The 14,414-nt window shown below is 28.8% G+C and overlaps 1 protein-coding gene across 3 annotated transcripts in view; it reads left to right on the forward strand.

Moving 5' to 3' along the window:
- The window catches only part of LOC100370381 (serine/threonine-protein kinase B-raf-like), an 87,220-nt gene that overhangs the window by 12,341 nt on the left and 60,465 nt on the right, over positions 1-14,414 (forward strand). For all 3 annotated transcript variants that reach the window (XM_085497219.1, XM_085497221.1, XM_085497220.1), the window contains exon 2: positions 6,757-6,858. In XM_085497219.1, the coding sequence (XP_085353345.1) occupies positions 6,757-6,858 (102 nt within the window). The remainder of the gene's footprint in view (positions 1-6,756; positions 6,859-14,414) is intronic.

Genomic DNA, 14,414 nt, shown 5'->3' on the forward strand with positions numbered 1-14,414 from the left:
ATGTAGCATTTATCATCAGTCTATTGCAAATAACCAAAGTACACCACAAAAACTGAGTCTGTATGAGCTGTAATTTGGCTAATGTACATATTGGTGGGTCAGTTTTATTCTTGTGCAGATCTAACATCAAAAAATACAAAAATTTGGCCATGATAAATTGTTGTCATAGAAACCTCAAATAAAAGGATGTTGTATTCATATGGATTGGTAAATACCCATGTTTCCATGGAAACAGGACTGTGAAAGTAATAAGAATAAAAGTGTTATATTTTATGCAGATATAATTCTTGAAATTTAATTGATGTACATTGGCAGTGTCGCTGTGATCATGCCATGCTTTAAAACATGTGCTTTGTTACAGTGCATTGTTTGTTTGCATGTAATATTAACACATGCTGCATGACAACTCTGGTTTTTATGTTATTTATCATCGTCTGAATTGCACGATTTTGCTAAAGCCGGCTTCGGTTGTACTTGGCTGGCGAAGATGGTTATTTATATTCTCCACCAGTACTTGAGGATCTACTAGTTCAATACCCTTTTGTATGACCCCTGAAGGTCACACATCCAAGTACTTTCTGTGCACATTGTAGTCCTCATCTTGGGAGTGAACATCTAGCGATCACAACCGTTAAAAATAATGTCCGAAAACTCACAGCACCTCTTGCATAGCCCATAGAAATACATGGTACAGTTGTGCACATCATAGCAATTTAGAACGTCTATGACGTAGCTCTGCCCCTGAGAATAACATATGTTTCAATCTTAATTTCAAACCTTAATTTTTGCCATAAACTGTTTTTGAACTTGAATGTCAACTAATTGTATTTTTCAAGAGGACCTCTTAAGTTGACAGTAAATCTTTAGCCTTAAGAAGTTCCAGGACAATGATCTTAAAAATATTACATAGTTATGGGCATGCATATTTGTAAAGCTGATCAACTTAGATGAAATTTGGAACCTACATACTGTAAGAGTTGCTTACATTGTCAGCTGTTCACATCACATATAAAATCCATTTGCATCACCCAGTACATACATGCGCACTTGTGAGCTTTAAACCTATATTTGGTTCTGTTACTTAACACATAATTACAGGGAAGTTCAGAAATATTTAAATATTTATTTATTTTTGTGGTGCTTTGTACATTGTACCAATTATTATATGATGATACATCTAGAGTATAACTTCTTGAAATCTTAATACTGTGTGCAGTTTAGAAACAAGTTTTTTTTATGTAATTCTGTAATCAATTTATCTCAATATTTCAAACAATAGCCTCACTAGTAATATTGCAAATGTTGAAAGGACAGTTAACATTGTCATTCTGTGATTTGTGCTGGGAAAATTCATTTTTTGTCACTGAATAGTGTCATTTTGCTAAGTAAAACTTGCATGAGAACAACTAAAATATGGGCTATTTATCATTAGTTTAAATTGTGAAACCTTAAGGTGCCTGGTTATTACCATGGTGATGGGGTCAAAGTTTGCCAAGCTATTCCATTTTAATTCAGGGTTTTTTGTTTACTCAACCAGGCTTCATATTTGTAATATATATGTTTTTTTGGACAAGTATATCAAGGTTATTTATCTAATAGTTGTAGCAATCAGTTGGTCACAAGATTAAAGGTTTTATACGATTGTATACTCTTTGTTTTGATGTGCATTCTGCAATTTTTGGTGAAGGAATTTAATTTGTACATGTATGCTCAGAAAATGTGCATGGCAAAGCTTTAGCCTTCTGGCTACTGAAAAGAAAGATGCTGCATTAGCTCAATTGTGAATCTAAGTCCAATTTAGAAATTAATTACTTGAGATGTTGCAAGCTTTAAGCTGGAGTACATAAAATGTCATTGCGACCTTCACTCAGATATATGATATTTATTTTTAGAACAGTCATTATTACATTATGTAGAACTAAAAAGTAAGCTGGGAGCATGGACAATTCTAACAGTGACCATTACTAATTTAATCTGAGGCTGGGCTAAAATGCCTCTTTTGGTGGTACCAGAAACTCCTTTATGTAATTTATGTATCTTTAATAAATTGCTAAATGTCTACTTGTCATTTCAAGGCTGCATAAACAATGATGTCCTTATAACGAGGTCATTCTTGAAGGACGTTCATGCAAAAACCTGCTTTCACATGTTACATGTTACTGTGAAAATGACGCTTACTTCCCTGTAACTAAAGAAGCAAAATTGGAATGTCACTTAACGCATTGATTTGTAGACCGATATAACCTATATATTATATTATTAAGGTTTTGAGTTCTTGCATAAATGAGTTAATTGCTGGGATTTTAAATTGTCTTTAATGTTAAATCAGGTTACATAACATTCTAAATTTATAGTGAACATGAAATTTTCCCAGGACCACCCACCTAGAAAATATGTGAGTGCAAAATACAAGTCTTGACAACTAAGTGAGACATCACATATGCTGCACAATCTTTCCAATATGGCTGCCACTTACATGTACATGTAATCAACCAATAATAACTCTTGTTTTGCAGATTTCCTGCATGCATATATTTCCATCATTTGTCTACAGATTGAATAATCATTATAAGTATGTAACAAAATTATACAACCACAATCTTGAATCTCAACAAGCAAAATCCCCCTCTCCCCCCTCTCCCATTCTTGCAATGAAAAGGACATGTTTTAATGGTGCCAATATAATGGTCGGTGACGACAATTGATTTGGAATATTAGAGTAAATCAGACGTACAGATTGGGTGGAATATGCAGTGTATAATTAAAGAGTGGCACAGTGGGGCATGGTAGATGACGTCAATACTAGCGTAGTTTTAATAATGAGTTAACGTAAATTTGACTAAAGCCTTGTATGTGATCAGTCTATCCAATGCATCTTATCCACTAGTTACTTATCCAAAATTGGTTGTTTGAATATTACCTTTACTATTTTGAAAACTTGATTAGTTCGCTCTTCGCACAAATCCGCATATATGATCAGTGCCCTGCCGGCAGTATTTTTATGAAGTACTATGACGTACAGTAGTATGACGCACAATGAATGGGTGTACTATATATTGCTTCTTTTCCCATGGCTATTTTTAACAGTTTGACGTAGTTACACTTGTATTATTGTGTTAACCCAATAATTTGTTATGCATACTATTGTAATATCTAAATTAGATATTTTCATCAATGTGAGAAGTTTACTGTGAAATATACTTTCTGATGCAATTTTGTTGCAAGGCTCATTGTCATAGTTACCATCTTACTGATATTTATTGTATGTTTGATAATGTGGCAACAGATCTACATCTACTGATGCATTCACTTCGCTGAAAGTCAAACATTATGTTTCTGAATGTCACTGTGTTCTAATTAATCAAAGCGACACTCGCCAGAACTGTTCTGCAATAGTTTTTCTGTTCTCTGTTTATGACACAGTGCTCACAATGTGCTACACACAGTTCAAATCATAAACATTGCTCACAGTCGTGAGTACAATATTTTATTGTCACAACAAATCTTTAATTATGACTAATTGTTGACAACTGTCGCAAAGTGGCTTTTAGCAAAATTTCTAAAATGTGCTACTATTGATATGTAAACATTTTTTGTTGTATGTTCCCGATGCATAGTTCTGGTGACAGTGTCTTTTTAAAGATCCAAAATAAAATGTTTATAAAATGGCGTAACATTTTTAAAAAATTTCTTTTTCTAAAATGAAACCAGTTTATGATATCATCTAAGTTTTAGTAATACGTGATGATTTGTTTACAGTTACTTTTGTTTGTTATCAAATTTGTCTCAATATATATATATTATTGGTTTCAATTATCAAATTATTTGTCTCATGGGTCAGTTTTAGATTGGGTAAGTTTTAATAATTATTCAAATCAAAATGAATATCTACTAAAATATCCAATTGGAAAAATACCAATGTTTTATTTGCAGGAAATATTCTTTGTGCCTCCCTCCACCTTTCACTATCATCTTTTTAATGCCAGTTTCTATCATGGTTTTTAATATATGCAGGATAATATATATTATATGGTTATATAGTAGTTTATTCAACTTACTTTTTTAGCTGCCCAGGATATTGGTAGAAATATGATAAACAATTTTTTTTAAATTTACAACCATAGTAGGGAACAAAATATTGTTGCTATGCAAATATTATTATCTGTTGAATGATTTGGAGGGGCCTCTCTTGTCCATAGAAATAGAAAGGAAGACAGGTATAATAAAGAAATTAGAATGTCCCAATACAAACATAATTTTTGTGGAAAATTGGTACGTAATTATTTGAACAATGTGCAAGAAATCTAAATTAGATAAAAGAAAAATAACAAGCGATTGAACTGATGTAATACATTACTTTAACACATGCATAACTTACATACTGTAAAACATGTTGAAAAAGCGACATGCAATTTTAGCGAATTGTAGTAAAATGACGTAATAGCGAAATGTTGATTTAGCGAATCTCTCTCGTCATTGTTGATTTCCCTTTTTTACAATACTTACAATACTGTCGCGTGCCAAAACAAATGCTCAGTTATCACCTCCATAAAAACGATGAAAAACTGTCAAGTGTAATTAGGAAGTTTTATGTTCTGGATTACTGTATACAAATCCCCAAGCTTTGGCCATTTTGAATTTATAATAAAGTCATTAGCGACATCTTGAATAAGCAAATCAGTTCTCTCGCTAAATTCGCGAAAAAGACATGTTTTACAGTATCACCTCAGGGCAGATCAAAAACCCTTAGTCACAAACTGCCAAACTTTGTTATTGTACATGCTGCCTGAACATTGTCTGGAGCTTCCAGGGATATATACGGTCTGAAAACTCTGCATTGTTGTAACAATTGTTCATTTTGGCATTTCACATGTTTATTATGGAATCATTATTCACTCCCTCCAAAAAAATTGGTTGAAATTTTCAAAAGTCTTATGGAATTTGAGAAAATACCATGAATGAGCAGAATCGGCATACAGCGTACTCAAGGCATTCTGAAATAGAACACTGTGGCATCAACAAAAATAAACATACAATGATATATTTATATTCTGTATTATTTCAGCAATAGTTTCACTGTCAACTCTCTGCTGTTTCTCTGTTGTGCTATGAAAACATACATGTCAGAGTAGAATCAATGCTTGTATACGGCTCAAATTGTTACAAAACTCTGGCAGTGTGTCTGCTGACGTCAACCTAAGAGAAAATATTGTGGGATTAAATGTATGTACTGCATGTACATGCTAATAATCTGATGAGTGTTTCAATAAACTGTATACAGAGATAGTTTTGAATTGTAAAATAATTTTCTTTTTCATTTGCTTGACAACTGGTAATCATTTTTGTCTCAAAAACTCCAAAAATCAGTATTTGAACATATTAATCATTTTTCAGGCATCCACTGACCTATTACATTCAAACTTGACATTGATATCACTTATGGTAGGTTATTGATGCACCTCAATTTGTTTCTCAATTTGATTCAAAATGGCCAACTGACAGCCATTTTGTTTTTCTGCCTGATTTCCAAAAATATTTTTACAGATTTGATGTAAATATGGTACAAAGCAAGACTTAATTATAAATTAGTGTTGTTTTTAATTAGGCAACTGGTGGTCATTTTAGTCCAAAAAAATAGAAAATCACACAATTTGAACATGTTGTAACTTGTTTTTTAGGTTTTGTAGGAACATTGCACATGATGAGTTGGTGATGCATGTCAGGTTATTTGGTAATTTGATTCATTGACAAAATAGTCCGCTGGTGGCCATGTTGGTTTAATGTTCATGTGTCCTTAACCATCTTTTTTTGATACATGTAAATTTTGGTGATAAATTAATTTTACCTTTTGATGGCTGTTGAAACTGGTGGTCATTTTTGTCCCACATTTTTATCTCCAGAGTACTCAGGCCTGCCTTGACCAATTTCATTCTAACAACTCCCATGATGTTTTTTTTTGTGATTTAAAATGTCTAACTGGTTTATGTTTGGCTTATACATGTGCAACTTGTATGATATGAGAATGATCTTATTCCTCGGAGATGTCACTTTAACTGAACAAAACCATTCATTTGAAGTAGCACCATAGCACCATTTAATATTTATATATAATAATATTTATATATAATATCTATAACATTCACACAGTCTTTAAAACATGGACAGGGACATTCGTTTATGTTTGCTCACAGCTTCTTAGCATACATGTAAGCTAAGAGGTAAAAAACATTAGACCCTTTGTATGTACATTAATGTTTAGCTAAGTGCCCACTTGAATGAAACATTGCAACAAAATACCATTGTATTTGTTGTTTATTAGGAAGATTTACTATTATATTTATAACTACTCATCTCGGTATATCGCCATAACAACCAACGTCAGTGCCTCTGGAGATGTTCTTCATAAAAATGGACAGACGACTGTGTATGACTTCCTGTTATTCAACAGCTCGCACTTTCGTCATTTGCATTGTTATTGTTTTATAATCATTCTGGTTACTGAACTCATACTAGAGTGTAACCTAAACACAACTTTTGTCATAACATTTAATGTTGTGAGTTTCCAATGTGATAAATTATATACATTTGTACAATGAAAAGTTTTCTCCCACAATACATTGCTCGAACTGCTCCAAGAAAACATAAAGTTGTTATGACTTTCACAGAAAATGTTGTTATTGCGAATACCAATCAAAACAAACTTTTTTTTTAGTTTTTTAAAATTTTTATTTTAATTAAGTTCTGTGATTATTACAGGTGCAGAGTGTTCGACATTTAATTAAACTGACAACAGAAGCTATTCAAAGAGTTTTAGTATTAATTGGTGATAAGCAACATCCACCGTCAATTTATGTCGAGGTAAGTTCAAATGTGCTACATCATGACTCCAATCCAAAGTAAATATCTTGTTTACTGTCACCTGTCTTGCCACCTGTCACACAAACCCTGTTTCTTGGTTTTCAATAACAAATACATGTATTAATTGGAAATTGAATCAAATTGAATCAGATCAAAATCTGTATAGAATAAAACATATATATGTAGAATACATATTGTACATGTATTCTGTTTTTTTGTTGAAAAATATCTTATAATTACGAGAAAAATAACATAGCACATGTATGACATAGTAAATAATATTGCAATTAGATGAAGTGAATAAATATAAAATTTTTGTGATTACACCTTTCAATTACCATATGTTACATGTATGACCTATTTTGGATTACTGTAGATTCAAGAACATGTCTAGATTTCACATCAAAATCAAGTTATAACCAACAATAAGACTTCAATTGAAAGTTGCTTCACATTTCATTTGCTTGGTCTTTGTCATTGACATCCATTTTGTGTTACCATTAATGGATGGTATAAAATATCTATTTTGTTAAACATGTAACATACATTATATAAAATACCAATTTATTTTCCCCTAAAATTAGGTTATTTTATTTGTAAACACGATAAGATGAAGTATAGAAATACAGAATGAAATTTTATTGTTTCATGAAACAGAAATTGAAATTATTACCCATCCCCAACATATTAGACATTGATATAAATAATCTTCACAATAATAGAATCACTAAATGTAATGTTTTCTTGCATTTAATACTGTCATTACGCCCATATGTGTGGCATGTGTTTTTTCTGCCACATACATGATGATAATAATTTCCATTTACGCTGAAAAATACTGATATGTGTCAAATGACATTCACTATAAATTACTAACATTAGTTTCAAATTTCTTTTCTGGTTTCTATCTGCTGAAAATCATTTGTATCAGGATTACTGGGAAATAGTCAGTGCATTATTAACATGTCTCCTAGGAATATTAATAATAATACAGATGAGTTCATTAAACCACATCTTACCTTTAAATGAACTCTTGAAAAATGATATATAAAAAGTAGGTGCAATTGTGTATATGAATGAGATGTAAGTTTACGTTTACTTAATATTTGCAGCATCTGTCACATATTCATAAATTGGAAATATTGAATTCTTGCTGCATGTGCTACCCATAGCAACAGCTGTTGTCAAGCGTAGAACTTGATATTGTCTGCGTGGTACAATACATATGGGTAATCATTAACCACACGTATGCATATATCCCACAATATTTTATTCTGAGTCTGACGTCAACAAGCGATTACTGTGTGTATCAATATAACTTGGTGATTAATGCTGCTATAATTAGACTGCTGATATCAAAGATAAAATATTATTGGATTATGGAAGTATCCATAAATATATAGAATGATAACTGAACTACACTGTTGTATTACATGTGGGTCATTTCACACTACCGGTATATCACATACATTCATATGCAAAGTGTGTTTTAACACATGTTGAGGACATGTGGCTACAACACGCCATGTAGTCTCAGTTTCATTCATCATATTTTCATCCATGTCAATCAAAGTGAAACATTCAGCTTTACACACAAAAATGACTTCTGGATTGTCATAATAGTTGGTTGCTTAGTGTGATGAGTTAGTGGACACTTAGTTTCAAATGTGCATTCTGAAAACTTTATTGAGATGCCAATGTGACTGGGGTATGCAATGATAATAATAATGATCCCTCAAATCTAGCTATTAAAAGTTTTTTTAATAATTGATGTTTGGACACATAATTATATTCTATTAAATATATGTAATCATGTTCACAAAAAGTTTGAATAAATTGCATTTGTCAAGATACTTTCTAAACCCCCACTATTCAAATTTGCATATAGTCAAGAGATGAACATGATACAACATAGTTGCTCTTAGATCAGGATACATGCATGTAAGTGCTCTGCTATATTTCAGAAACCTAACCTGGTGTACTAAGATTGAACTCTCCATATTAAATACCTAATTTACATTATATTGTCACTTTTGGTAAAAAATGTATTTTCAACTTCTTCTTGAAAACTACCAACTCAATTGCTTTGATACTTGGTATGTTCCAGTATGTACCTTGGGTAGACCTCTTTAATTGAAAATGTTTTAATTCTCTATTTTTGTAAAAAGATAACAATTGTAATTGCCATTACAACAACCAAATAAACTACATTGGCAAGAACATTTGTACACTAATAACCATGGCAAATATTTATTATCTCATCATACAGAACATTATCAACTTTCTTTTAAGGAAGACACTCTACAATGACAGTGAAGTCATTCTTTCTCAGCTTTCTTATCTAATGTCTTAAAATACTGTTATTCCTTGTTTCATAAAAATCATTTGCAATCAGTAGGATATTACATTTATCATCAATTTAAAAAAGTCTTGGTAGTATTATCAATTAAATGAGTGAAAGTATTGGTAGTATTATCAATTAAATGAGTGAAAGTATTGGTAGTATTATCAATTAAATGCGTGAAAGTATTGGTAGTATTATCAATTAAATGAGTGAAAGTATTGGTAATATTATCAATTAAATGAGTGAAAGTATTGGTAGTATTATCAATTAAATGAGTGAAAGTATTGGTAGTATTATCAATTAAATGAGTGAAAGTATTGGTAGTATTATCAATTAAATGAGTGAAAGTATTGGTAGTATTATCAATTAAATGAGTGAAAGTATTGGTAGTATTATCAATTAAATGAGTGAAAGTATTGGTAGTATTATCAATTAAATGAGTGAAAGTATTGGTAATATTATCAATTAAATGAGTGAAAGTATTGGTAGTATTATCAATTGAATGAGTGAAAGTATTGGTAGTATTATCAATTAAATGAGTGAAAGTATTGGTAGTATTATCAATTAAATGAGTGAAAGTATTGGTAGTATTATCAATTAAATGAGTGAAAGTATTGGTAGTATTATCAATTAAATGAGTGAAAGTATTGGTAGTATTATCAATTAAATGAGTGAAAGTATTGGTAGTATTATCAATTAAATGAGTGAAAGTATTGGTAGTATTATCAATTAAATGAGTGAAAGTATTGGTAGTATTATCAATTAAATGAGTGAAAGTATTGGTAGTATTATCAATTAAATGAGTGAAAGTATTGGTAGTATTATCAATTAAATGAGTGAAAGTGTTGGTAGTATTATCAATTAAATGAGTGAAAGTATTGGTAGTATTATCAATTAAATGAGTGAAAGTATTGGTAGTATTATCAATTAAATGAGTGAAAGTATTGGTAGTATTATCAATTAAATGAGTGAAAGTATTGGTAGTATTATCAATTAAATGCGTGAAAGTATTGGTAGTATTATCAATTAAATGAGTGAAAGTATTGGTAGTATTATCAATTAAATGAGTGAAAGTATTGGTAGTATTATCAATTAAATGAGTGAAAGTATTGGTAGTATTATCAATTAAATAGGTGAAAGTATTGGTAGTAATATCAATTAAATGAGTGAACGTATTGGTAGTATTATCAATTAAATCAGTGAAAGTATTGGTAATATTATCAATTAAATGAGTGAAAGTATTGGTAATATTATCAATTAAATGAGTGAAAGTATTGGTAGTATTATCAATTAAATGAGTGAAAGTATTGGTAGTATTATCAATTAAATGAGTGAAAGTGTTGGTAATATTATCAATTAAATGAGTGAAAGTATTGGTAGTATTATCAATTATATGAGTGAAAGTATTGGTAGTATTATAAATTAAATGAGTGAAAGTATTGGTAGTATTATCAATTATATGAGTGAAAGTATTGGTAGTATTATCAATTAAATGAGTGAAAGTATTGGTAGTATTATCAATTAAATGAGTGAAAGTATTGGTAGTATTATCAATTAAATGAGTGAAAGTATTGGTAGTATTATCAATTATATGAGTGAAAGTATTGGTAGTATTATCAATTAAATGAGTGAAAGTATTGGTAGTATTATCAATTATATGAGTGAAAGTATTGGTAATATTATCAATTAAATGAGTGAAAGTATTGGTAGTATTATCAATTAAATGAGTGAAAGTATTGGTAATATTATCAATTAAATGAGTGAAAGTATTGGTAGTATTATCAATTAAATGTGTGAAAGTATTGGTAGTATTATCAATTGAATGAGTGAACGTATTGGTAATATCAATTAAATGAGTGAAAGTATTGGTAGTATTATCAATTAAATGAGTGAAAGTATTGGTAGTATTATCAATTAAATGAGTGAAAGTATTGGTAGTATTATCAATTAAATGAGTGAAAGTATTGGTAGTATTATCAATTAAATGAGTTAAAGTATTGGTAGTATTATCAATTAAATAGGTGAAAGTATTGGTAGTATTATCAATTATATGAGTGAAAGTATTGGTAGTATTATCAATTAAATGAGTGAAAGTATTGGTAGTATTATCAATTAAATGAGTGAAAGTATTGATAGTATTATCAATTAAATGAGTGAAAGTATTGGTAGTATTATCAATTAAATGAGTGAAAGTATTGGTAGTATTATCAATTAAATGAGTGAAAGTATTGGTAGTATTATCAATTAAATGAGTGAAAGTATTGGTAGTATTATCAATTAAATGAGTGAAAGTATTGGTAGTATTATCAATTAAATAGGTGAAAGTATTGGTAGTATTATCAATTAAATGAGTGAAAGTATTGGTAGTATTATCAATTAAATGAGTGAAAGTATTGGTAATATTATCAATTAAATAGGTGAAAGTATTGGTAGTATTATCAATTAAATGAGTGAAAGTATTGGTAGTATTATCAATTAAATGAGTGAAAGTATTGGTAGTATTATCAATTATATGAGTGAAAGTATTGGTAGTATTATCAATTAAATGAGTGAAAGTATTGGTAGTATTATCAATTAAATGAGTGAAAGTATTGGTAGTATTATCAATTAAATGAGTGAAAGTATTGGTAGTATTATCAATTAAATGAGTGAAAGTATTGGTAGTATTATCAATTAAATAGGTGAAAGTATTGGTAGTATTATCAATTAAATGAGTGAAAGTATTGGTAGTATTATCAATTAAATAGGTGAAAGTATTGGTAGTATTATCAATTAAATGAGTGAAAGTATTGGTAGTATTATCAATTAAATGAGTGAAAGTATTGGTAGTATTATCAATTAAATGAGTGAAAGTATTGGTAGTATTATCAATTAAATGAGTGAAAGTATTGGTAGTATTATCAATTAAATGAGTGAAAGTATTGGTAGTATTATCAATTAAATGAGTGAAAGTATTGGTAGTATTATCAATTAAATGAGTGAAAGTGTTGGTAATATTATCAATTAAATAAGTGAAAGTATTGGTAGTATTATCAATTAAATGATTGAAAGTATTGGTAGTATTATCAATTAAATGAGTGAAAGTATTGGTAGTATTATCAATTAAATGAGTGAAAGTATTGGTAATATTATCAATTAAATGAGTGAAAGTATTGGTAGTATTATAAATTAAATGATTGAAAGTATTGGTAGTATTATCAATTAAATGAGTGAAAGTATTGGTAGTATTATCAATTAAATGAGTGAAAGTATTGGTAATATTATCAATTAAATGAGTGAAAGTATTGGTAGTATTATAAATTAAATGATTGAAAGTATTGGTAATATTATCAATTAAATGAGTGAAAGTATTGGTAGTATTATCAATTAAATGATTGAAAGTATTGGTAGTATTATCAATTAAATGAGTGAAAGTATTGGTAGTATTATCAATTAAATGAGTGAAAGTATTGGTAATATTATCAATTAAATGAGTGAAAGTATTGGTAGTATTATCAATTAAATGAGTGAAAGTATTGGTAATATTATCAATTAAATGAGTGAAAGTATTGGTAGTATTATCAATTAAATGAGTGAAAGTATTGGTAGTATTATCAATTAAATGAGTGAAAGTCTTGGTAATATTATCAATTAAATAAGTGAAAGTATTGGTAGTATTATCAATTAAATGAGTGAAAGTCTTGGTAATATTATCAATTAAATAAGTGAAAGTATTGGTAGTATTATCAATTAAATGAGTGAAAGTATTGGTAGTATTATCAATTAAATGAGTGAAAGTATTGGTAGTATTATCAATTAAATGAGTGAAAGTCTTGGTAATATTATCAATTAAATAAGTGAAAGTATTGGTAGTATTATCAATTAAATGAGTGAAAGTATTGGTAGTATTATCAATTAAATGAGTGAAAGTGTTGGTAGTATTATCAATTAAATGAGTGAAAGTATTGGTAGTATTATCAATTAAATGAGTGAAAGTCTTGGTAATATTATCAATTAAATAAGTGAAAGTATTGGTAGTATTATCAATTAAATGAGTGAAAGTATTGGTAGTATTATCAATTAAATGAGTGAAAGTATTGGTAGTATTATCAATTAAATGAGTGAAAGTATTGGTAATATTATCAATTAAATGAGTGAAAGTATTGGTAATATTATCAATTAAATGAGTGAAAGTATTGGTAATATTATCAATTAAATAAGTGAAAGTATTGGTAGTATTATCAATTAAATGAGTGAAAGTATTGGTAGTATTATCAATTAAATAAGTGAAAGTATTGGTAGTATTATCAATTAAATGAGTGAAAGTCTTGGTAATATTATCAATTAAATAAGTGAAAGTATTGGTAGTATTATCAATTAAATGAGTGAAAGTATTGGTAGTATTATCAATTAAATGAGTGAAAGTATTGGTAGTATTATCAATTAAATGAGTGAAAGTATTGGTAGTATTATCAATTGAATGAGTGAAAGTATTGGTAGTATTATCAATTAAATAAGTGAAAGTCTTGGTAATATTATCAATTAAATAAGTGAAAGTATTGGTAGTATTATCAATTAAATGAGTGAAAGTATTGGTAGTATTATCAATTAAATAAGTGAAAGTATTGGTAGTATTATCAATTAAATGAGTGAAAGTATTGGTAGTATTATCAATTAAATGAGTGAAAGTCTTGGTAATATTATCAATTAAATGAGTGAAAGTATTGGTAGTATTATCAATTAAATGAGTGAAAGTATTGGTAGTATTATCAATTAAATGAGTGAAAGTATTGGTAATATTATCAATTAAATAAGTGAAAGTATTGGTAGTATTATCAATTAAATGAGTGAAAGTATTGGTAGTATTATCAATTAAATGAGTGAAAGTATTGGTAGTATTATCAATTAAATGAGTGAATGTATTGGTAGTATTATCAATTAAATGAGTGAAAGTATTGGTAGTATTATCAATTAAATGAGTGAAAGTATTGGTAATATTATCAATTAAATGAGTGAAAGTATTGGTAGTATTATCAATTAAATGAGTGAATGTATTGGTAGTATTATCAATTAAATGAGTGAAAGTGTTGGTAGTATTATCAATTAAATGAGTGAAAGTATTGGTAGTATTATCAATTAAATGAGTGAAAGTATTGGTAGTATTATCAATTAAATGAGTGAAAGTATTGGTAGTATTATCAATTAAATGAGTGAAAGTATTGGTAGTATTATC

Source organism: Saccoglossus kowalevskii, chromosome 3, assembly GCF_978046115.1.
Source record: "Saccoglossus kowalevskii chromosome 3, keSacKowa6.1, whole genome shotgun sequence".
NCBI lineage: Eukaryota > Metazoa > Hemichordata > Enteropneusta > Harrimaniidae > Saccoglossus > Saccoglossus kowalevskii.